Source organism: Equus caballus, chromosome 29 (genome assembly GCF_041296265.1).
Source record: "Equus caballus isolate H_3958 breed thoroughbred chromosome 29, TB-T2T, whole genome shotgun sequence".
Taxonomy (NCBI): domain Eukaryota; kingdom Metazoa; phylum Chordata; class Mammalia; order Perissodactyla; family Equidae; genus Equus; species Equus caballus.
The window spans coordinates 37,682,165-37,708,604 of record NC_091712.1 but is presented as its reverse complement, the minus strand read 5'-3'; the positions used below and the strand labels follow the sequence as shown (position 1 = coordinate 37,708,604).

Genomic DNA, 26,440 nt, shown 5'->3' with positions numbered 1-26,440 from the left:
GGGTGATGAAAATGTTCTAAAACCAGATAGTGGTGATGGCTGCACGATTCTGTAAATATACCAAAAAACCACTACATTGTACACTTTAAACGGGTGGAATTGTGAATTATTTCTCAATAAAGCGGTTATTCTATTTATAGTTTGACTTTAAAATTTAACTACATTTGTAGTTCAACTTTACTACTTTACTACTGAAAATATAAATTTTGAGTATATGAAGGATTTCCTCTAATTATGATTCTGAATTGTTTTATACAAAACACTTTACAATAACTTCTTTTAATGAAGATAAAAATCATCAAGGAATTGTTACAAAGGACACAAAAATAACAAGGACAAAATTAACAGGGACAAAACTATACAGTTTTGATACTTCATGAGACATAATTAGATTTTTCTAGAAGTTTAGCTAAACAACTATACAGTAATATTTAAATAAATCCGTTTGTTTTATACAAAAGAAACACCCTAACACAGTAGAGTCTTGTAATGCCTTGGAGAACACCAATTTGATGCTTTAGGATTTTAATGTGTTGTTAACAAATTTTCAAACTCAGGCAAGTTTAGAAATGTCTTCATATTGAATTCCTTCAACTCTGCGTCCTTTTAAAGGGCCCTGCAAATTAAAATAATTGAAGAAAAGATTTAAAAAGACACACACACTTAAAAGACAAGAAAAGATGCTACACTTAGAGATAAAAATTTGTCTTTTCCATATCACTAAAATACCATTAGGAGAGTAAACATGTCTATATATCTATGAATTTTAAAAACATTCTATGGTATTCTCATTAAGAACTGCCACATTTTCTCCAATGATAGGTGACATGTGTTATCACCAGATGCTGTGGTGGAGACCTGCTGGCGGTTCGGTATCTCCTCTGGCTCCTGGATAAACAGTCGTATTTCCTAGCTCTCGTGATTAGGTGTGGCCATAAGATGAAGCTCTAGCCCAGAGAGATGAAGAGAAGTGTGTGTGCCACTTCCGGACCCAGGTCATGCTACCCTCCACACGCCATCGGTCACATTCCCCTCTGGTCGGCCTGAAGCACAGGGACACAGCAACTCTAAGAGACACTTGTTGAAGACGCTGGAGCCACAAGCTGGAAGGAGCCTGGGCTCACACATCACCCCTTAGAGAAGAGCTGTTCCCTAAGAAGATCCACTTTGGGCTCTTACAATGAGAAGTTAACTTCTATCATATTTGTGCCATCATCAATTTGGGGGTTTCTTTTGGTTATGGCAATTATCATTGTTTAATTTTAAGCAATATGTATACTCATACACAACCATGTTTGTTTAGCTTAGCTGTAATAGCTAGGATGGTCTTTACCCCAGAAAATGAGTCCAATTTTAAGTACATTTTCTTCTTCCCTTCACACCCAACAGAAAGGGAAAGAGGAGAACTGGATTAATGAAAGACAATGCCCGTCATAAAAGCCGACAGAGTCTGGGAACACAGAGGCTACGAACACGGGCTCTGGACCCAGACTGTCCAATTCAAATCCCACCTTCAGCAGGGGACTCAGTCCCTCGGGCCCCACTGTCCCCTAGTGGGGATAGTAACAGTATCCACAGTACTGGGTTGTTGGGAAATACAAATGAATGATACACATACAGTGCTTAGAACAATACCTGGAATACAACATGAGCATAAGCTTAATAACTGCGACACTTATTATTAAATCTTTTAGTTAAAATTTGAAAGCTGGTCAGCTCCCTTGCAAAATACAAAATGATTATGATGATGATAATGACAATGACGACGACTCTAATCTCCGACTGAAATTTTAACATTTTTTACTCAGAATCATACCTTCCCTTAAAAATGCTTTTTAAAATGCCATTCTTTTAATATATAATAGTGATTTATTTAAAGGAAGTAGGTTCCCAGATAAAGCATGACCCCGGCTGACTCTGATTACCCAGTCGGGAAGGCCTACTATCAAGTACACTTTCATGATATGAACTATGAAGCTGGGGAAGAAGAACAAGCCATACACGTGGCTTCCTTCGGCAATCAGCTGAAAGGCTGAGGCTGTTGTGGAATACTTTGTTAGATATTAAAAAATATGCTTAATAACTGTGCAAATTTCAAATGCTATGATACTGATACTAAAATTTAAGATGTCAGAAATGATAAAAACAACAGGAGAAATCACTTGCAAACCTCATGTGTTTCACAGCAGTGATTTGGATAAAACATGAGATATAAGAGAAAGAGACCCAAGTGCATACAAATATATATATATGTATTTGTTAATGGAGGCAGGCTGCAAAAGAAAAACCAAAAAAATCAGCAGGTGGGTGTCCTCTTCCAAGAGGACATGCTGCTTTGTCATCAACCAGAAAGGCTCTTCATGCGGATTTCCTGGCAGGTTCTGTCTCAGAGCAGCTCTGAAAGCAATTAAAGCCTTAGAGAGAAGACGACACTGTGGGTTTATAGCGAGGGCGGTAGGAAATCAGCTCTTGAAAATCATACAAACTGTAAACCAAAGGCATCTGGATGGAACCTAGAACATCCTCAATAGTAATCAGTTGTTTTCAGTTTCCCTGAGATGAAAACATGAAGCAGGATCTAAACTGCATAGTGTTACAAAATTAAAAAGTGGAGGAGAATTACTTTGCCAGGGAAATATGAGATTTTCCATGACCTTATAATGATTAAGCCAGAGAGAAAAACTTACTGAGTTTTTCAGAAAAACTCCGTCTCTTAACTTTGCCAGATTGATAAATTCCTCAAAGACATTTCTCTTTTCCTTTTTTTCCTATAGAGTTTATATCAGTGACAGTTTCTAGGTTAGTATTGCCAGACAAAGGGAAAAAAAGAAAAGAAAAGCTTAATTTACTTAAAAGGGATTTATCTCAAGTAAGGACCTAAATGGCTTTTCCAGAACACCTTCCTGAGACACACATTCCCTAATCAGTCCCCAGACGGGTTTAGGGAGCCTATGAACTTCTTAAGAAAACTCACAAAATTTGGCGGTTATGCGCAGTTTTTTGGAGAGAGTTCAGAATTTTGTTTAGACTCTCCAAGTGGTCCGTTATCCCCCCAAATACTAAAACTTACTGTACTGGAGATGAAAAAGTATTTCACTCAGAGATAAAGACACAGAGTACAGGAGTCCAGAGTTCTAGAAAGAATTAGGCAGAAAGGAAAAGGTACGTTTCAGGTCTTCCCTTCTGAAGACAGGTTAGGTCTCACTTGGCCTCACTCACAGGCCTGTCAGTGAACTACCAGTTCTAATCAATAAACAATTTTACTTGTACATCAGATTTCCTTAAATTAATTGCTTTACTGACCTCAGATACCTTAAATCCTTCATGAAAGAAGGGGGTACATTTTAAAAAACTGATCTCTGTGGCTTTTTCCCCATTAATTATAACTATACATTCCCCACGAATTATACCGTGCCAAATTGAGTTTTATATTAGATGTGAGAGGAAAAAAGTCAGGATCAAAACTGTCCATATTGTACACAATTTTATAAAATACAAAGACTGGAAAGGAACAGACCAAAATATTAATGGGGGTTACCCTTTGACTGGGGGATTACAAGTAATTTTTTAAATTATTTATACTACATTGTTTGTTTCAGGTTTTATACAATGAGCATTGCTAGAGACTGGATGTGTTGCACCCAAAATTCTTATGTGGCAACCTAATGCCCAATGTGATGGTGTTTGGAGGTGGGGCCTTAGGGAGTGATTAGGTAATGAGCGGAGCCCTCATGAATAAGCTCCCTTGCCCCTTCCACCATGTAAGGACACAAGGAGCAGGAAGCAGGGTGTCATCAGCGCCTTGATCTTGGACTTCCAGCCTCCAGAATTGAGAGAAACAGATTTCTGTTGTTTATTAGCCACCCGGTCTATGGTATTTTGCTATAGCAGCTGGAAGGGACTAAGACATATATGCATTTCTTTTAAAACCCGAAAATAAAATATTTTAGCAATGGTAGTCATCAGAGAAAAAAAATCTTACAGATTTCCAAATAGGAGAGAAGCAAATAAAAAACCCAAACTCTAAAATAAAACAAGGACCAATCCAGTGAAAAAGAACATGGCACATTTTTAAAGCATTTTGAAATTTGTCTTTGCGTAAACATACTTACAGTTTCAATGACTATAGTAGCTGAGAAAGTCTTCTCATTGATGGATTCTAAGGTACCTTCATTTCCTCTGTAGCCTCCATTTAAAACGAGAACTCTTTTTCCTTCAAAAGAAAAGAATATAACGCTGAATGCAAAGAAAATATCCACTTTTTTCTTCCACGTTGTTACAGCAAAATGCAATTACACTGACTGAACAAAACGAAAAACAAAACCTCTCTCTTAAAAGTTCTTAATCATTTAAGAGCTCTAATATTCTAAAGCACAGTTTATAGCTACTTTAATTACTATAACAGTATAAGACTCCTCATCTCATTCGGTTATTTGTCAAAGAGATACGTTTCAATTTTAGATTGCAAGAAGTATAAGAGACTTGGAGGAAATGCTCAGAGTCGAGAAGGAATTAGAAAAAATTTAGCTTATTTTGTCTCTTTTCAAAATCATAAGATGGTTTGGCAGTTTCATAAAAATTTAAACTTATGCCTACCATATGACTGAGCCATTCTATTTCTAAGAATTTTCCCAGTAGAAAAGAAATCATAGGTCCACACAAAGACTTGTACATGACTGCTCGCAGAAATTTTATTTGTAACAGCCAAAAACTGTAAACAACCCAAATGTCCATCTCACAACAGGTGACTGGACAAACAGTGGTGTATCCACACAATGAAACAGGACTCAGCAACAGAAAGGCGTGAACCACAGATGCACTGACAACAAGGACGATCCCAGATAATTACACTTAGTGAAAGAAGTCAGACCAAAACACAGGACACATGGTAGGATTTATTCATATAAAATTCTAGAAGAATACAAATGAATCTATAGTGACAGAAAGCAGACAGGTGGTACCTGGGGGCACACGGGAGGCAGGAGCGGAGGGGCGGCAGGGAAGGGTTTTAAGGGGAAATGAGGAAACTGGGGGGTGAGGGGCACACTCACTGTCGTGATTGTGGGGATGGTTTCACGGGAGTATTCAGGTTAAAACTTAGCAAACTGTATACTCTACACAAGTGCAGTTTATTGTATGTCAATTATATCTAACTAAAGCTGAAAAAAAAATTATTCTTAATCCATAAAATGAGTTTTATTCTAGGGGGAAAGGATCTGATAAGTGGAAGTTTTGGAGACTAATATTACCATCAAGACAATTAAGGAAAAGAAAAAGCAAAATAACACAGACTTTCACTTTACTATCTCAGGTAGCTAAATAAATACATTAATAATAACCCTAATGTGATTGATTTTTTCCAGATATGTCTGCATTTTGCTGCAGAAAAAAAAAAAAAAGATTCTAGGAAGGAAAAATTTATTCATGCCAAAATATAGCTTTCTTGGCAGACTAGTGAACTACCACATCACCTGAGGTCAAAGAGGCAACAGTTACATATTTCAAAAAAGGAAACTTGCATCCATAACTATCAAGTGATGTCAAAAACTTGTGGCTTTAAAAATGGCATCATGCATTGCGATGGCACACATATTGAATGGTCTTGCAGAAAGACTCACCCGGTGCTGGAATCACAGTTTCTAAATGAGTCTGGTCCAGCTTCAGCTTGTCTCCAGAGTCCATCAGCTTTACAACCGCTGTGTATTTGTCAATTACCTCCTGTCACGTAAAATCAACACTTTTATAATAGAAGAAATGGATGAACACAGATTTCAAAGGGCAGAAATAAATAAAATGAAAACAAATGAAATTCCAATCAAAGGATAAGAATAACTCCTCCTATAAACAACACTATTTTCTAAATTCCACATACGATTTCTCTATGGTTCTTAATAAAGAACTCAGTTCAAAACTTAGTTAAGGTTTTCATCTGTAAAGAATAAAAGACTGGTGACCTCAGAATGAGACTTTAAGAAATACAGTGAGGGCCGGCTCCATGGCCGAGTGGTTAAGTTCGCGCGCTCTGCTGTGGCGGCCCAGGGTTCGGATCCTGGGCGCGGACATGGCACCACTCATAGGCCACGATGAGGTGGCGTCCCACATCCCACAACTAGAAGGACCTGTAACTAAGACATACAACTATGTACGGGGCGGGTTGGGGAGATAAAGCAGGAAAAAAAAAAAAAGATTGGCAATAGTTGTTAGCCCAGGTGCCAATCTTTAAAAAAAAAAAAGAAATATAGTGAGAGGGATAATTTTGCCTAGCTTCAAGTACAGTAGAAGGGCAGTTTATATGCACAGGCTGGGTGCTGCAATGAAACTATATTTAGGAAACACAACATAGAGAAAAGGACTAGAGTGCTGATTTTTAAATTTTAAAATCCTAGCAGGGCTGGCCCAGTGGTGTAGTGGTTAAGTTCGGCATGCTCCACTTCGGCAGCCCAGGGTTCATGGGTTTGGATCCTGGGCGTGGACCTACACCATTTGTCAACCATGCTGTGGCAGCCACCCATAAACAAAATAGAGGAAGACTGGCACAGATGTTAGCTCAGGGCAAATCTTCCTCAAGCCAGAGAGAGAGAGGAAGATTGGCAACAGATAGCTCAAGGTGAGTCTTCCTGAGAAAAACAAACAAACAAATTCTAGAGAAGCCAAGACAGTCTCTCAGGCAAAACACAGGAAGCCCTCCCTGGAACTCTGGGGGCATAAACATATTGTCTATCATTAACAAAGAGAATGCAACTTACTGATCAGCAAGGCATGCACAATGACTTTAAGAGGTGCCAGTGTGATTTCACATGTACCATCTGCTCCAGTAAGAAAGCAGACCAAAGTTAAGCATAAACTTATGTTTGGAAATGAAATATTTCTCCAACAATTATGAATCCAGCTTTCCTGTTATGGAGCCATCAAGAACCTGACACACTGTGCTTCTGCTACTAGGACTTGATTTTTTGTGTGTGTGAGAAAGACTGGCCCTGAGCTTACATCTGTTGCCAGTCTTCCTTTTTTTCGCTTGAGGAAGACTGTTATTGAGCTAACATCTGTGCCGATCTTCCTCTGTTTTATGTGGGACACTGCCACAGTGTGGCTTGAGATCCCACACCCAGGATCCAAACCTACAAACCGCAGAGTGCACGAACTTAACCACTACACCATGAAGCTGGCCCCAGGACTTGATTTTTAAGGAATACCAAAAAGGCTTTACTCACTGCACCCCAGGCCTTTTCACAAATTTCATTTATAACTTCAAGTCCTTACCTTAACAATGCACTTTTTCTTATGATATTTCTCTCCAAGTTTTTTGGTTATAATTTTCACGATGATTTCCTAGAAAATAACAACAAAAAAATCAAGATGAAAGGAACGACAAAAATTATCTTTTCTGTTTTACATCTTCATCTTAAACCATGTTCACCAAAAATCATTGTAAAATGTAACCGCTCTGCTAACTATGAAATTTTGAAGTTCTAAGCCTTCCTAACAATGGTAAAACATTTCCTTAGTAACCTTTCACTCCTTCTTTCTCTTTTTATTCAACATGGTCACCAGGAGGAAAAAAATATATATCTCACGGCTCATTTCCCCAGTGAAGGTTTCTTGAAATCGAGCACTTCTATCTGTCAATCTCGACTCTATTAATTCAGGTCTTTCATAGGCAGCGTCTTTCTTCCTCTGCATCCAAGTAAGTGAACTGCACTGTAGGTGTCGGCTGCTGACGCGAACTCACGTGGCAACAGCCTCACTGGGAAATGCAGAAATGGGGCCTCTCAGCTCACGGGTGCTCCTTTCCACAACGCCCTTTTCTCATTATGTTGCTTTCAATTTTTGATACAGATGAGATTCCTCCAGATTAGTTCCTGCTAAAAGCATGGTTCTTCTGAGCATCTACTTCTCAAACGGGAGAGAAATCTGGGCTGATTTCATACTAAAGCACTCTGACTCGGCTTCTTCAGTGTTGTTTTCCCGATTTGGTCGAGCTAACAGCTGATAATGAAAATTAAATCACCTAACTTCACGCTATGTTCACTACTCTGATCCTATATTTGCTAATTCAAGTGAATACAACAGAGGTACCAGGTGGTCCCCAGTCCTTCATTAAGCCAGGCTAAAAATTATATTAACAAAAATTCAGTGAGGACTTTGGAAGTAGGACATTTAATAGTAGAAAAATATGTTTAAGAGAAGACTTGAATGGTCTTATTCTTAAGCCTGTATTCTACTAAGACATTCTAAATGAAGCCAAATAACGTGAAAACAGTTTCTCTGATTTAGCCAGAATATTTCCGGGCTAAATTTCTCAAAGGCTCTCATGGGTACACACTTATAATTTAAAAGATAACTCATTAAGTCATTGTACTTATTGACACTTGCTCACAATAGATCTGTTCAAAACCTTTCTTTCCTGAGTTTAAAAAATGAAGCTCTCCAATCTAGCTCTGTGGGCTGCAGGTTATTTTAACAAACATATTGCCCATTTCAGAGTGAGACACACGAGCACCATTGGCTGATTCTCACTTTTAATGTAACACTCTGTAAGAGGAACTATGAAGAAAATCTGAATAATTTATGATATGAGAAAGTTACCAAACAGAAAATAAAATGTAATTGAAAAGCTTGTCAGTGGGAAGAGACAATCCTTTTTGAACCAACTAAAACTTGGAATGCTTGCCTTTTTTTTTTTTGCTTTTGGTTTGTTTTCCTTTTGAACCAATGGTTCTTAACCAAGGGCACATCTCAGAATCACCTAGGAGGTAAGTCAAAATATGCATTTCACCCCAGGACACAGGATGGTGGCAGTACTGAAGTATACATATTTTGAAAAAATTTTTGAATTACTCTCTGGAAAAGAACTACTGCTTTAAGCAAAATTCTTGCTTACATTTTCATAAACAATATATGAAACTATTAATATTCAAATACCAGCTACTCCAACAGGGAAAACAAATCAAAATAACCCCGGGTAGTTCTTTCTTTTCTAATCTTCACTCAAACTTCTGCTCAGAGACAGGAGTCGGGGTGACTAAGGCACAAAGAAGCAGAGCTGGCCACCAGTGGAGAGCAGAAGCCACTCCCAGGGGATCCCGGGTCCCATTTTCTAAAGGACCTTGGGAAATCACTCTAATACTTTATGCCTCAGTTTTCTCAGCTGTAAAATGGGGATAATAACAGTAATTAACTTACAGGGCTGACACAAGAATTAACCGAAATAATTCATACAAAGTGCTTATTTTCTATTTAACACAGCAAGTATTTTCATATTAAATAACTTATTTCATGATCCTTCACATGATCCACAGGTAGAAATGGTTCCCATTGTCTAAGGACATAAACTAAGACATGGAAGCTAAACTATTTTCAAGCTAATGGGAGAATGCCTTTGAAGATCTGAATCAGAACTTTGGAGTTTCTGACCTTCAAGGTTATTATTAATCTTATTTTCCAAATCAGAAATTATCTAAATGACACACTACTTTTTACTTTACTGTAAAGTTGATTACTGATCAAACCAGCTCCTTTAAAAATAACTAGGCACCCTGAAAGTTCCATGAAAACTTCACATCTCAGTAAGTTCAAAACAGAGTATCAATAAATAATAATTTTTAAAATTATTTAAATGTTTGAAAATTATCTTAAAATAATAAGTAGTAATAAATACACAATAAAATACAAAGCTTTCCTTGAGTCTGTAAAATTAAAACCTGCTTTTTTCGACAGAGCACCCAAAGGGGTATTCTAAGTTCAATAAGCTATAAGTTGGAAAAAAAAATACGTCTGCATTTACAATTCTACCTTTCAATCCCATTTGTGAAAACGTAACCCTTTGTCTTATAGCTAAAACTGAAAATAATTCCAGACTTAAATTCAAGGAGTCCATGAACAAATTTCCCGCTACACTCAAGGAACATTACTGGTCTATACATATGAAGTTCCCCTCTGATAAGGGTACAACCAATACTTAAGATCAGGTAGAAAGGAGTCATTAAAGTTATGAATCTATCTATGTAATTTACATATATTTGAGAAATTCAGTCATTTATACCAAATGCTACTTAAATCATTCACTTAAAAGTACATTTAGAACTCAAGAAGCTCCAACTGAACACGTACAGGCTGTAGCCAGTAGTCTGTGCGGGCAGCTCTTTTCTTTTCTTCTTCAATCTGTAGGATACACAAGACATTCATAAAGTCACCTCTGTAAAATCCTCAATTTATCTTCAAATACCATTCTATTTAGCAAACAAATACCATAAAACACACACTTCACCGAAGATCAATATAATTTGCAAGCTCTGATAAATACAAATAAATATTTTTTGCAATTAGGTTTTGATTAAAAAAAAAACTTGAATTAAAAAAAGTATGCAATATGGGCCAGGGTGATCAAGGGGTTGATCCGGTGGCTGGGTGGTTAAGTTCACATGCTCTGCTTTGGCAGCCTGGGGTTTGCCAGTTCAGATCCTGGGCGTGGACCTATACACTGCTTATCAAGCCATGCTGTGGCGGCATCCCACAGAGAAGAATTAGAAGGACTTACAACTAGGATCTACAACTATGTACTGGGGCTTTGGGGAGGGAAAAAAAAAAAAAGAAGACTGGCAACAGATGTTAGCTCAGGGCCAATCCTCCTCACCAAAAAAACAAAAGAGAGTGATCAAAAGAAAAAAGAGCTGACTGGCCATTACAGCTATAGAGCATGCCCATCTTTCTCAACTGCTTACTAAACCAGAAGTACCAACTTTCAATGGGATGGAACAATGTAATTTTTGTTTGATTCTAAACCTCATTTTAATTCCTCCAACTTCCCAAAATGAACAAGGAACATTCTAAACTTAGCATATATTATATTCAAAGGAAGAGGATCTGGCTTTCCCTTTTACTCTGAATTAAGCTCAAAGACTCCCTGTCATGGCTTATGACCTTGATAGTGTTGTCAAGAGTCTTACAACCTCTACGGTGTTGTCACAGTCTTACGACCCCTACAGTGTTGCCCTAACTCTCTCTAACCTCAAATGCGACCACTCTCGTGCTCACCGTGCTTGAGCCATATGGATCTTCCTTCGGATGCTTGCCTTAGAGATGCTCCCTGCCTTTAGCAACTTTCCCCACGTGACCTCCCCACTCCCAGCCCTCAGACCTCCTCAGCACTTAGCATTTTGTAATTACGCATTTACTGGTTCACTTGGCCATGGTGTGTCTCTCTCGCTACAATGAAAGCTCCGTGACACACAGGGACTGTGTTTTTCTCCCTACTCTCCAGACCCAGGACTCGCACAACGCCCAGCCCCTAACAGTGACTCACTATCTGCTGCATGATGGAAGGACCACATCTCTTAGGGTACACATCTTACACTTCACTTCAAGCTTTTCAGACTGCCCCACATTGTGTGAGGACTCAGTAACAGGGGAAACCAACAGTTACCTCCTCTCCCTTCACAAGTGAAGAAAAGGGATGGGGAGACTAGAGGAAATTATATTACAAGGAAAAATGTTAGCTTCTGTATCCAGGTATTCTTTCTCTTTGCCTGGCCTTCCTCCTCTCTTCCACTTACTTCCTACATTCATTGATAAGGCAAGCCTATGGGTTGGGGGGAGAAAGGAATATTTAGGAGTATATCAAGAACCTTCTGCAGAACTGCTCTAGAGTTTCAGAGTCAAAGTATGGCCCTGGATCCAGATAATCATAGGTTTTCAATGATCAATCACATTAACTGAGCCATCAGGTCAAATCAAATTAGAAAATACATCACAGCTTCCTCTTGCTGGCTAGGAGGTGGTTGGTGGTGGTGGGAGGGGGGTCCATGGAGGATGCCAATTTCATAGAGCCCCAGAGGGGGACAGAGCTTGCATTTCTAGCCCCACGCACCACTGGCGTCCTTCTGATTGAACTCTACTGACCACAACCCCACAGAGAGCTTTAAAGGCAGCACTCGAGGCAAGAAAATATACAGTTGGGAGGGGCTCCAACTCTGTTCTGATGTAACTGCGTCTGGCTGCTTTTCCCTAACCCAGTACATGCATATTTTTCTAACTGTATAGTAATCTAGTAAGTGGTGAAACTATTTAACTTCCCTTGGTGTGAACTATATCATTCCTCTTAATTGCTAAGGAGTCGAAAGCAGCTCAGAAACTGTACCTCCATGATCTCATCGAGGGCAGACTTCTTTTTCTTCTTTTCTTTCGACTGAGTGGAGCTCTGGGAAGATTCCTTCCGTTTCACTGAAGCTGCATTTCCTATGGTCTTCAATGCACTTGGTCCCAAAGAACTGATAAAAAGAAGAACTGTGCTTGTTAACAAACTATCTACAGAGGAACAATACAGAAGAAATCTGTTACGTGATTAATTTATAACAGATTAGTCAAGGCCAAGCAGGACCTGTCTGTATCTCTTACACAGCTGTAAGCACCACAAGAACACGTCCTTCCTGTCTTCCTCCCTCTCCCTTCTCCCCACCCCCAGTTAGTGCCGCTATAACCAGTGCAGTGGAGTGACGACAGCTTCGGCTCTGGCGTTAGGCAGATGAGGGTCTGAAGCTTCTTCTGCTAGGACCGTGTGCAATAACTTTTCTAAGCCTCAGTTCTCTATCTATAACTGTGGATAATGATGTGAGCCAACTCATAACTCGACTGCAAGGATTAAATGAAATGTTTGTAAAATGATGGCTAGAAGCCTAGCACACTACTGTCAGTTCTATTCTGCTAAAGGAAAGATCTCAACGTGTCACTTAAAAATTTTTTATTGCTCCTGCCTGCCTAGAGTTGACAGTGTGAATTCCACATGTTTTAGTGCCAATATAAAATTGTCACCACTGGCCCCGGAATACTATCTCTGACTTATGTACGTGAGTCATTCTGAACAATCTGCTATTGAATGAGCCATGCCCTGTGCTTCATGCCTTTGCAAATTTGCACATGCCTTGTTTACACGTAAAATAATCTCTCCATTGATCTACATTTCTTAAAATTCTTTAAGATCCATCCTTCATGAGGCTTCTTGGATCCTGTCATTTTTTGAACTGCCATAGCACTTCGTGGCAGGTGTCACATGCCCTCTTGTACTATAATCATTTATGCATGACTCCTCTCTCATAGTAGGGGAGGAACCATATATTATATACACATACATATATTTTTTGCCCAGTAAAGTAGCAGTAACTATCTCATAATTCACATAAAACAGACTCTCAATTAATATTTGCTGACTAAATAAATCTTACCAATCTAGTTATTTGTCATATTTACAAGACATGAAACAGAGAATAAACATTTGCACAAAGCTACCATGGAGATAACCAAGAAAAAAAGTGTAATGAATAGAAAATACGACAGAATTATGATTTTCCATTATTTGGAATTTTTTTCAAAAAAGGCATTTAGAGGTTGCATCAGATTTATCGGCAGCCTGGTTACTTTAAGGACTCCCATTCAGCTCACAGTTGACTGAAATCCCCACATCTTTTCTACATAGGCGATTGTCATTCAGGACCCTCCACTGTCTCTGTGGAGGTTGCTCTCTCTGCTTAACTGCAGGGCTTTATACTGACCCTTGTGAAAGTTCACTTACTGGGTTTTGCCCCATAATTCAATCCTCTGAACTATTTTTAAGTTCTGAGTCTCTTACTGAACAAATTTGCCAGGTTTGTGATGACTGTTAACAATATATACCAGTTGTGAACAGATTAAGGCCATATAAAGATAAACTCTTCAATTTGCACTTTAAAATAAAAGTTCTTTAGATTTACATGTTCTCTAAGCTGGGAATCTACCCAATTTAGCAACAATCCCAGATCATGGTCACCCACAGTGCGTCTGTGGAGTAAGTACCCATAATCCCAGCACAGGGGAGTTAGGATGCAGCGCTGTTTCGGGGTCTAGTGGTTACCTCTTCCTCTTTGTACATTCACAAGCTACCTAATTCCTACTGAAATCAGTAGGAAAAACTTGCTACTATTGTTTTCTGAAGTTTTTCTCCAGTTTCTGAAAAAACATTTGCTTATTTTTCCGCATTCTGCCTTTTCTCACATGCTCCATGATTTCTCAAATATTATCAACAATGAGCCTTCAAATAAATTTATAAATTATTTCAGTATTTTGGTATTTGTCTCAGCTTGGAAACTTGGGGTTATTTTAGGCTGTTAGACACTTTTCTTAAAACTCAACTTAAAAAAAAAACCCAATTAAAAAATGGGCAATAGACATTTCTGCAAAGAACATATATAAATGGCCAAAAAGCAAATGAAAAGATGTTCGACATCACTAATCACTAGGGAAATGCTAATCAAAGCCACTATGAAATACACTTCACTTCCATTAGGATGGCTATTATTAAAAAAACAACAATGGGGACAGCCCCGTGGGCGAGTGGTTCAGTTTGCGTGCTCCGCTTCGGCAGCCCAGGGTTGCATCAGTTCAGATCTTAGGCGTGGACATGGCACTGCTCATCAGGCCACGTTGAGGTGGCATCCCACATGCCACAACTAGAAGGACCCCCAACTAAAAATACACAACTATGTACCGGGGGGCTTTGGGGAGAAAAAGGGAAAATAAAATTAAAAAAAGAAAACAACAACAACAAAAAAAACAGAAAACAACAAGATTTGCTGAGGATGTGGAGAAATCAGCACCCTTGTGCACTGTGGGTGGGAATATCAAATGGTATAGCTGCTGTGGAAAATAGTATAGTTGTTCTTCAAAAAATTAAATGCAAAATCACCACACTAGCAGTTTTACTTCTGGGTATATACCAAAGGAACTGAAAGCAGGGACTCAGATTCCGGGGCACCAACGCTCAGAACGGCATTAGTCACAGTAGCCAAAAGATGGAGACCACTCAAACATCCACTCACAGACGAACAGACAAACAAAACGTGGTATACACGCACAATGGGAGATTATGCAGCCTTGAAAAGGAAGGAAATTCTGAGACGTGCCACCACATGGATGAATCGTGAAGACAGTGTGCTAAGTCAAAAAAGCCAGACACAGAAGGACAGTGACTCTGATTCCACTCACATGAGGGAGCCAAGTTTAGAGACAGAAAGCAGGACACAGGTGACCAGGGGCTGGGGAGGCGGAGTGGGAGCTGGCGTTTAGCGGGAGAGAGTCTCAGTTTGGGGTGATGGAAAAGACCCAGAGACGGACACTGGAGATGGTTGCACAATGTGAATGTACTTAATGCCAATGGACTGCTACTTAAAAATGGTTAAATGGTACGTACCATTTCACGTTATGGATTTTTCACCACACAAAAACACTAAACTGAACAGAAAAAACATTTTCTATCTGGGTTGGCCCCGTGGCGCAGCAGTCAAGTTCGCACATTCTGCTTTGGCGGCCCAAGGTTCACTGGTTCAGATCCTGGGTGTGGACATGGCACCCCTTGGCAAGCCATGCTGTGGCAGGCGTCCCACATATAAAGTAGAGGAAGATGGGCATGAATGTTAGCTCAGGGCTAGTCTTCCTCAGCAAAAAGAGGAGGATTGGCAGCAGATGTTAGCTCAGGGCTAATATTCCTCAAAAAAAAAAAAGTTTTCTATCAAGAAAATGTATTCAGCATTATTAAATGTTTATAATGAGACAACCAATGGATCAGAACAGCCCATCAGGATCTCATGCTAGAGCGGGAGTACAGACATGGAAGGGCGTTCCAGGGAGAGAGAACAGAAGATACAAAGGCAAAAGGAGGGGGGCAGCATGCCACATTTAGGAACTGCAATTAGTGTAGCATAGCTGGAGGACAGACAGCAGGATATAAACCAGATCACAAGCACTACACATGGTATGTAAAAACTGTCAGAGGTGGGGCCAGCCCAGTGGCATAGTAAAGTCTGTGAGCTCCACTTTGGTGGCCCGGGGTTAGCAGGTTCAAATCCTGGGTGTGGACCTACATACTGCTCATCAAGCCATGCTGTGGCGGCACCCCACATACAAAATAGAGGAAGATGGACACGGATGTTAGCTTAGGGACAATCTTCCTCAAGCAACAAGAGGAAGATTGGCAACAGATGTTAGCTCAGGGCCAATCTTCCTCACCAAAAACAAAACAAAACAAAAAAGTTAGAGGTGTTTCCACAGATGATGACTAAAGACACTGAGCGTCTTTAATAAGAGAAAGACTTGGTAAGATTTGATGTTTAGAAAGATCTTTCTGCTTGCAATATCAAGAATCTAGCAGAGCTAAAATGAATAACAAAACATATAAAGAATGTTGACAGAGGAAATTATGAAGGATAGAAATTAATAAAATAGAAATCAGAGAAATGATAAAATCAAGAAAATAAAGAGTATTCTAAAAAATTAATAAAATAGATAATAAATTTGAATGCCTAGATGAAAAGGATATTCTAGAAAAATAAAAATTATACACATTATTGAAACTGACTTGAGATGATATTGAAAAGTTGAATAAACCAACAACCACAAGGAAAGTAAACTGGTAGTAAAAACTGCAGAAGACACACACACAATATTTTACAGAAAAGTTTTACTAAGCTTTCGAGGAAGTTATAATCCCTATCTTAAAAATACTATTTAGAGAGTCAAAAAAGAATACCTACACAAAGCATTTTAACAGTTTAATATCACCAGAAGCACAGAAAATTAAACATCTCACTTATGACATTAAAGTAAAATGCAAAGTGAACAGTTAATTTGTTTCCAGCTGTGTATTATATTTAATCTTACACCTGCTGCGGTAAAATAATGCCCTTCCTCCCCAAAAAAGATTCTATGAGAGGGGAGAGACTGACATAGGGTCAAGAGGGGGTTAGAACCAAGGCAGGACATGAACATTAACAGACTGGAAATGGAACATGAGGCTTCTAGAACAGCCCTAGAATTCTGCCTTCGGTAACTCGAGTGGGTCCTAGTGCAATCTAAGGAGACCAAGAAGCCCCAAGGGAAAAGGGGCGTGGGAACTGGGGAAGCTCTGCTCAAGCAATGGGGAAGCAGGGCTCACCTTCGTGCCTCAACATAGCCTAAAACACCCACTTCTGCTATCTAGATCCTTTAGTTCATTCTGCATTTTAGACATACGAGAGAGAAATCCACAGGAAAATAAACCCCAACCTCCATAAAAATACAGCACAATCTCGGAAAAAGAAAATTTAGATGAGGCTTTCCACTGTGCCATCTGTGACACTATTTACACACTATTACAGATAACTGAGACTGAATTTACAGAACTTGGTCAACTAAAGCTAACATTTTTACTAATAATATGAAGGTGGGCATACGGTGTAGTAGGCTGAACAGCCGACCCCTAAAGATGTGAGGCCTTCAGCCTTGGAACCTATGAATGTTACCTTATTTGGGAAAAGGGTCTTCGCAAACCAGATTAAGGCAAAGATTTTAAGATGAGATTACCCTGGATGGTCTGGGTGGACCCTAAAGGCAGCACACATCCTTTTAAGAGGGACCTGATGCAGAGGAGAAGGCAACGTGAAGGTGGAGCAGGGAAATTGGAAGACACTGGTCTCGAAGACTGGAGGGATGCAGCCAGAACAACGAATGCCAGCAGTCACCTTCTGGAAGCTGGCAGAGGCGAGGAACAGCTCCCCCTGAGCCTCTGGAGGAGCACAGCCCTGCAGAGCCTTGGCCTCAGCGCGGTGACACTGATGTCGGAACCCCGGGCTCCAGAGGCCGGGCAAACCTCTGCTGTTTCAAGCCGCCCCGGTTGTGGTCGTCTGTTACAGCAGCCATAGAAAGCTAATGCCAGGGGGCCGCTGGGACCGACCCTCACATCACCTACACTCACGAATAACAAATAATGCAGGAAAATGCAGAGAACGTATAAGGGGCTAGGACTATAAGGCGTGTGTGTGATGATATATTTGAGCCTGTCTTCCAGGTCATGTATGTAGGTGTTAATTCTGAAATGCTGTGATTAAAGACAAGACATCTGGGAAGTCTTTCTGAAGCAGCACACACCGCTGACTCAGCGTACCTACTTCCTCCCATTCTCCTGGACACTTATTTAGTCATGCAAATAAGCACTAGCCTATAAATTAACCCAAAAAACTGAGTTAAATAAACAACACGTAAAATAGCAACTATCACTCAGCTCAAAACTAAATTCCAGTAGATACTGGCACCTTCCTGAATATCTTATTTGTCTTTTAACCTCCCTAACTAAACTGAATGCATTGCACACCGCAAACAGTGAGTAAATATTTGGGAAAGAATACATAAAACTGCAAGAGAAGAGAACGTGCAAAGTAGATAGAACTACCTGGCTGCGTGCTCTACCAGGGTTTGGCAAACTACAGCCTGAGGGCCAAACCCAGCCTGCTGCCTGGTTTTATAAATAAGATTTTCCTGGGACACAGCCATGCTTGTTCATTTACGGACTGTCTAGGGCTGCTTTCTCATTCCGACAGCAGAGTTAAGTGGTGGTGACAAAGACATATGGCCAGTAACGTCTACAATATTTACTATGCGGCCCCTTACAGAAAAAGTTAGTCGCCTCCTGCTCTGTAGTACACCATCTAGAGGGGAAGGCCATTAGTACTGAGTGTCTGTGGGTGCATTTATACTGTGCTAGGTCCTGAGCAGACAGTGGAATAAGTCAGTCTTTATTCTTAGAAAATCATAATACAATGGTAAAACAAAAAGTGTATACCCCAGGTAACATTTACACTTGGTAAGTAGGCTACGAGAGAAAAATAAACAGTACTGCAGTAGCATAGAAGGAACCTTTAAGAGAAGGATTCGCAGAGAAGCCAAGTGTTTATCATGTGAAACATTTAATCATTTAATCAGAAGGAGCTTTTCCTCAAAAGACAGATTCATCATAGGCAAATAAGAGAAAAATAGTTGCTAAAAAAGGAAAACAACCAACCATCAAACAAAAACAGAAAAAGAAAATTACAACCAGAGAAAACTATTTCACAATAGTGCAGCTTTTCAAACATAGTGATCAACATTTCACAAATACTCTCAAGTTCTAAGATACCTGTTTGTGTAGCTCACCTTGACTTGGAAGATGTTGCTGCTGAACTACATGCTCCTTTATTCAAATTAAATGTAACTGGAAGAAAAGAATTGGTATTCTATATATATTTCAGGAAAATTACAATAAAACTTATCAGATAAGATACCACAGTGTATCCACATAGAAATTCACAGACATTCTGAAGAAGTGAGAGCTGGAGTGCTCCTACCCAGATGATAAATTCCTGTAGAATGTACTAGAATGATGCTAAGAGCTGGGGAAGACTTTCATGTGATGAGATGTAGCAGGCAGCCTTGGCTGTGTCCCACTGCACTGCCCCCTCTTCCCTTGCTAATAGGAATCCACTTTTGTTTAGGTGCCCATACCTCACACACATGGCCTGGAGGATGCTATGTCTGAACGTTTATGTCCTCCCAAAATTCACAGGTTGAAAACCTAATGTCCACAGTGATGGGAATAGGAGGTGTGGGCCTACTGGGGGAATTAGTAAGGTTCTTTTGGTCTACATCAATCAAAATAATCCTATTCCTTTTCCCAGTGATTGTTTTTGAGGTGGACAAGTGACACAGTCCGGCGAATGATATTCGAAAGGAAGCCTGTTGGCGCAGGAGTGCCTTCTAGGGAAAGTTTCCCTGCTCAGGGGACTCCACAAGAACCATGCTCTCTGTCATTCTCTGGACGATGCTGGGCCTGCATACGATGGCTGGAAGTACTGGCAGCTGCCTTGTGTCCAGCTGCCGAGAGTATGGCAGCAGAACCACCCTATCTCTGGGACTCTTGGTAGGGCAAGGTTTCTCTTGATCGTTTACGCTAATTTCAGTCAGTCTTATTACCCTTTCATTTTATCAATGAGGACAATGCAATCCAGACAGATTACACATTTTGCTCCCAAACACATTGCTAGTTTTTGGCAAAGCCACTACAAAAGCATCCATATTAAAAAAAGAAGAAAGAAAAGTAAAACTACCTTTCTCTTCATCATTTTCTCTGCTTAATTCCGTAAAGACAGGAGCCTCCTAAAATAAAAAAAAAAGGTTTGAAGGTTTGGTTCACAATGCACTTACTATCAATATTCAAGTCCTAAATTATGACTTGCTACCTACGTTGCAAGGCAGCTTTACGATGCAATTCTAAAATGGTTAAGAACCTAATTAAGAAATTATATGTATTGCAAATATTCTCCAATGGAGAATTATTATAAAGGGGAAAAAAGTAGTTTTGCTGTGCCAGACTGTAGAAGTTGACCTACATTACTATTTCTGTTACAATTAAAGCAGGAAACAACAACAACATAAAGCAATAAACTTTAAGAATCTTAGCTACAGGATTACCTTAAAAAGCAAAACCTTTCTCTATGGTGGATAATTTAGTGTAATGATCGAGTCTAAGACTAACTCAAATAAAACTGCAGCTCCACCTCTGCGACCTATTAGCTTGTCCTCTTGGTCGACCTCACCATCTCCCTGAAGCCAGAGTTATTCTATCTTTAAAACAGGGACAATGTACATATTTAGAGATGTTCTAAGGGTTACATAGGATAATATAAAGGAAACATTTAGCATATGCCTGCCATAATAAGTGCTTGGTAAATGTTAATTATTGTTTCTATAATAATAATAAAAAAAGATGTTCTTGAGATCTAGCTAAAATGTTCTTTTCTTAGGTAATGTCCATATAAGATTTCACAAAGGAAGGCGAAAAAAACATGATCTCACTTTCAAAAAAATTGACATATTTAAATTGCAGAATGAAGTAGTGCTGAGGAATAGAATTTCCCCTGCCTTTTAGGATAAAGATACTATTTATACCTGAAAAGTACAAATTAACTTGAAGGTTTTTAGCAGTGTTAAGCTAAAATGTTACAAAATAATAATGTTACTCCAAGAAGTAAACTACTTTCCTCTGTATGAGAAGATGTGATCCTTCTTAATTTCCACAATAGGAAATTATAATTTTTCTTCTATTGAAAACAAAGGTTTAAATGTTAAAAAGGTGAAAGAATTGTGAGAATAAAAAGCTTTCAATCTTAAGCAGGAGGTTAAATTTTATAATTACAGCAGTTGAACCACTGCTCCTATTTTAATTTAATGTAGAAAACTCCTAAAAGATGGTGTGAATATAGGCATCTTAATGTAAGCAATATCATAACATTTATACATTCACTCGTCAACAAGTTCAATTAACACGGTATAAAAGTTGATTCACGAAGCGATCCTTACTGAGGTCTTAATTCTTACTGCCCGCTGCTTCCTGCACCATTCTATTCTAAATGGCTTATTCAAGATGTGTACAGTAATGACCAGAGCAGCTGTATTCACAATAGCCCAAACTGAAATCAAACCACGTGTTTCCAACAGGAGAAAGGACAAATAAATTGTGTTATATTCATAAAATGGAATACTATACATCAATTTAAAAAATAATGAAACACTGACAGGAAAGAACATAGGTGAAGTAAGGAAGCTAGACACAAAGAGAGCGTACTGTACCATTCCATTTCTACGAAGTACAAGAACACACTAAACTAACCAATAATCAGTAAAGGTGCATCAGAGGAGTGGCTCCTTCTCGGGGGACGGTGGGTATTGATTGGGAATGGGCATGAGGGAACCTTCTAGAATGCTGGAAATGTTCTATATCTCGATCTGGGTGATGGCTACACAGGCTGTCTATCTATCTACGTAAGGAAACACATACATAAAAGTTCATTGAGCTGTAACCTTAAGATCAACGCACATCATACACTTTATTACATGTACGTTATACCACAATAAAAAGTTTCTAAAGGTGGGCGGGCCCCGTGGCTGAGTGGTTAAGGTTCTGTGCACTCCGCTTTGGCAGCCCAGGTTCACAGGTTCAGATCCTGGTGCAGACCTACTCCACTCATCACCCATGCTGTGGAGACATCCCACATATACAAGAGAGGAATACTGGCACGGATGTTAGCTCAGGCCTAGTCTTCCTCAAGCAAAAAAAAGAGGAAGATTGGCAATGGATGTTAGCTCAGGGCAAATCTTCCTCACACCCCTCCAACCCCCCCAAAAAAGTTTCTAAAAATACTAAATGGCTAGTACTTTCACATACACACTAGGCTGCATTTTCCTGCTCCCACACAACTTTCAGCCTCTAAGCTCTATGAGGGTGGGCACTTCTCTTTTGTCCATTGCTGTATCCCCAGTGCCCAGAAGGGGGCCTAGCACACAGGAGGCACCCAATAAACATTTTTTGAAATAAATGCCTATTCTAGTCATTCTACCACCTGAACCGCCTTGACCACGCCTCCCGCACCCCCTCATTCCCCCCCACCCCGAATTCAAGACTCCTCAGCCCAGGGGCTGTACCTCCCTTTGAATAGTCTACATCCTCCTCCCCAGGCTGGAGCCCTGCTGGCTCTCTGTGTTCCCACACGCTGTGTTTCCCTCCAGCACTGCACTAATCACAAGCAGTTGAAATGACCTGTTTATGTCATCCCCACGTCCCCATGAGATATCGTCTCTATTTAGAGATAAGGGAACTGAGGTGTAGATCAGAGAATTAGACGAGATCGAGAAGGCAGTCAGTCAGGAATCGCCCCAGGTTTGTCTCAACTCCAAAACCTGGGCTTCCACACTCGGCCGTGCTCTTTCTCCTCTTGATTAAGGAACATACCTATAAACCTCAACTCAAAGCTTAAAAAAGCAAGTGCTTTTGCTTCTGCAGACCTTTTTCTATTGCCTCTCTGCAGGTGGGATGATACTGTGGCCCACCTGTTCTTTCCCTTCCAGACCTCTTCTCACTTGTTCTTGAATGAATTTGGCAGTCTTTTCCTCATCGTCGAGGTCCTGCTTCTTCTTTTTCTCTAGTTCCAGTTGCCGGCGGAGCGTTCCCGGGTCCCTGTCTATATACTGAATATACCAGCCTTTCGGTGTCTCATCTACTTTGCACAAGCCTTCAAAAAACAACAGACATCATAAATCTGTATACGATCAAAGCCAAAAGTAAATATAAATGTGTTCTCATTCAAACACACTGGAATACACAAATTCATGCAGCACATGAATTTTCCATATTTACACTTAGTGAAAATCAGATATTTTAAGTGGAAAAAATTATTTTATCTCCTTAAACAGAAAAAATTATTATTCTGATTTTTAACTAGCTACGTTGAGGCAACTTATTTAAACAAGGGAAATATGTGAAAGAAGCATTAGCCCGCTTAGTAATTATTCAACTGTGTCTAAGTATTTAACATCCGCTGAGTACATCATGTTCTGCTAAGTAGAAATTATCCCCCTAAAATGGAATAAGGTGACACACTGAATAAGTAGTATAGTGACATAAGATTTCTTCCTCTTTCCTTCTCCCAAACTTTTCATCCTATTAAAAATGGGAAAAGCAAGAGAAAATTTTAAAAATCACCTTAAGAGGGAATAACAAAAGTTTCCTAAAGTGAAATGAATACGGATGGGGGGCGCGGATGGAAGAGGACTGAAGATAATCCTTAACTTAAATGAGAAGACGCTCCAGGGAGAAATCTTTGCATTGTCAAAAGAACTATTCCAGACATTCCTATTCAACTGCAAGACACAAAATCAATCCTGGAAGACCATGCTCCTCCCTACCAGTTTTTAATTGCCCTATTCATCTTCTTTTCCATAAATTTACACAGAAAAAAGATGACAATTCTTTCTCCCTGCAATGGAGCCACATGATAATTATTCAAATAACGTCTTCTTCTTACCTTCTCTGCCCAGCCACTTGGTAAAATCAGTCAGTGTCTCCCATTGAGTGGCATTCATATGGATGTGCTCTCGGTGGCTGATATACTCATTATAAACAATGTTGTTGTGCACTCTCTTAGTGCCTGAGAACAAGACACGACATGTGAATCCTGGGCAGATTGTAAGATCACGAAGTCATCGTGCGCACAGAACTTAAGAAGCTTACCAAAGCGCCTCCTGAGAAGTTCCAGGAAGTCATTTCGGAATTCCCTAATGAAGAAGGGAAAAAAGCCTCAGGTGATTTCTACAAATACAGAGCATCATCTTCCTGAAATGTAAACTATTATACAGTTTGAATGCCCAAACGATCTATGAACATGTGTGTGAATATTTGTCAGGAAACTTTACAACTGAACGCGGAAAGAATCCCAAACGATTACAGTTTTCAAGAATTAAAGTTAAAAGTCAGTTTGGAGTTGAAACGTTTTGTCTTGGCAAAGCAGCCACAGCAAAAGTGACTACAGAGCTTTGGAGAGGGTCCTTCAGGAAGTCTCTTAGCGCCACTGGCTGTGGCATGATAACCCCATTCTAGCAACGATAACAAAACTGCCCTTTTCCCACATGAAATTGGCACTTAATGTGTCCCTCTGAACTGAGTCCACTGTGTTAAGTGCTAGATAAACGCAGGCGAATAAAACATAAATCTTGACGGAGGTTAAAACAGAACAGAACCAATCCTAACAGAGGTCAAACTGAAAAAGAGATGTAACGAAATATCATAGGAAGAGTAGCAGGAGATGTCGGGGGGATCTCTAACATGGTGTGAAGTATAACGAGGACTTTCACAGGGGAAGAGGAAGGGAAGGCCACTCCCAGCTGGCACAGAGACGAAAGCTTCGCAAGTCTAAAAACGACAATCTAATTTGGCTAAACTGAGGGCAGACAACAATGAGCGTGAGAGCGGGGTGGAAGAGAACAATGAGGGGAAGATGGAGCTGGAAAACAACGTTAGGGCTGTTTTAAAGTGCCTTCGATGTCATGTCAAGAGGTGGGGTTTTACGCAGACAGTGGAAAAGTACAAAATAAGTTATTTAGAAGTTAATTTGTAAAGATCTGTGACTTAGAAAGACAATCCTGGTGGACAGCATACAACAGTAATTCTCAAAGCGTGGTCCCCATCGCTATCACCTGGGAGCTTGACAGAAATGCAAGGTCTCCAGCCCCATCTTAGAGCTACTGAGTCAGAATGTGTTGTCATGTTTTCAAGGTGACACTGCTGCCCGCAGTGGTTTGTGAACCAGGGGCACACAACACGCAGAGAAGAGCAGAAGCTGCAGGTTGGCAGACCAGTGAGGGAGTCACCGAACTAATTTAGCTGAGAGACGCTAAGAACGATTACCAGGGCTGTGAGAATGAAAGGACCTAAGTTGAAAGAGCACTGAACAGAGAATCAATAAGAGGGAACTCCCAGAGGACTCGGAGGTTTCTGGCTTAGCAGTCGGGAGAGGCAGTTACTAGCCAGCACTGCATAACAAGGAGCTGTGGTGGAGAGAATACTGAGTTCAGCTTTAAAACACTGGCTTCGGGACAGCCTTTGGAAACAGAGATTAGAATTGACCAGAAAAAGAATCTACAACTCAAGACAGATGTTAGGAATGAAGAGCAAGATTTAGGAGTCATCCAAACATACAGGCGACAGTAGAAGAAGAATGTGACTCATGGGGACTGTGTACAGTGTGGGGAGAGCCAAACGGCACCCAGAAGAACCTCCCTACATTTGAGGAGCTAGGAGGAAGAGGAATCAGGAAGAAAGCAAGCACAGAGGGAGTGGTTGTAGGAAAACCAGGAAAGAATGGAAGACAGCAAGGTGTTCCCACTGAGAGTTCAGAGCACTGTCCGAGAGGAGAGATCCAGGAAGAGGGAGACAGAAACAGCCACGAGGGACTCTTCCGGAGACCGAAGGGGCGGAAGTCAGCCTGCAGAGGACGGAGGCACGATGGTGGTCAGAGGAAGGCACAGAGAGTGGATGGCCCTTGCCAGGACGGCTGTTTCCCAAGGTGTGGCAGAGGTACCTGCGGGTATTCAAGATGGTGTCAGGTGGTTCACAGAGAAATGATTTCTGCCTTCTTCACTGTGTTATTGTGCCTTGATGGCACAAAAGCAATGGAGGGGAAACTCGCTGGCATCTTAGCCAGGCCAAGGCAGTGGGCAGTGATGCCAACCTGCACTGGCAGTCAATGCGTTCTTCAACCACCATGTACTCACAGTGGACACCATGCTGGGTTCACCTAGAGTGTCTTCAATGAAGCAGTCAGTATTACTAGTCATATTAAATCTCAATCTTTGAGTACACGTCTTTCTAACATCCTGTGTGATGAAATGAGAATTACGAATAAACCACTTGTGCTGCCGTACAATGGTTGTCTTGAGAAAAAGCATTTGTGCCATTGTTCGAGCTGAACTATCTCTTTTTTTTCTTGGTGAGGAAGACTAGCCCTGAGCTAATGTCTGTGTCAATCTTCCTCTATTTTGTACATGGGACACTGCCACAGCATGGAGTGATGAGCAGTGCAGAGGTCCACACCCGGGATCCAAACCTGCGGACACTGGGCGGCCAAAGCAGAGCGCACGAACTTAACCGCTATGCCACTGGGCTGGCCCCCTGAACTATCTTTTTTACAGAACACCATTTTTACTTGAAAGAATGACAGACATATAGACAACGGTTATTCCAAATTAAGTATTCAGTAGACATTTTCTCAAAAATAAACAAAGTGAGCCTGTCATG

The 26,440-nt window shown here is 40.3% G+C and overlaps 1 protein-coding gene across 2 annotated transcripts in view; it reads right to left on the bottom strand.

The window, feature by feature from the left end:
- Positions 1 to 263: 263 nt before the first annotated feature.
- KIN (Kin17 DNA and RNA binding protein) overlaps positions 264 to 26,440 on the bottom strand; it is a 32,841-nt gene continuing 6,664 nt past the window's right edge. Inside the window, exons 3-13 of one of the 2 annotated variants that reach the window (XM_001916725.6) lie at positions 23,879 to 23,922; positions 23,673 to 23,795; positions 22,699 to 22,880; positions 19,920 to 19,968; positions 18,970 to 19,027; positions 12,137 to 12,266; positions 10,111 to 10,161; positions 7,261 to 7,329; positions 5,619 to 5,718; positions 4,113 to 4,213; positions 264 to 616 (exon numbers count right to left, since the gene is read on the bottom strand). In XM_001916725.6, the coding sequence (XP_001916760.1) occupies positions 554 to 616; positions 4,113 to 4,213; positions 5,619 to 5,718; positions 7,261 to 7,329; positions 10,111 to 10,161; positions 12,137 to 12,266; positions 18,970 to 19,027; positions 19,920 to 19,968; positions 22,699 to 22,880; positions 23,673 to 23,795; positions 23,879 to 23,922 (970 nt within the window). In that variant the 3' untranslated portion in view covers positions 264 to 553. Of the gene's footprint in view, positions 3,135 to 4,112; positions 4,214 to 5,618; positions 5,719 to 7,260; positions 7,330 to 10,110; positions 10,162 to 12,136; positions 12,267 to 18,969; positions 19,028 to 19,919; positions 19,969 to 22,698; positions 22,881 to 23,672; positions 23,796 to 23,878; positions 23,923 to 26,440 lie in introns of both variants that reach the window. The other variant, XM_014737096.3, reaches the window with a different exon arrangement.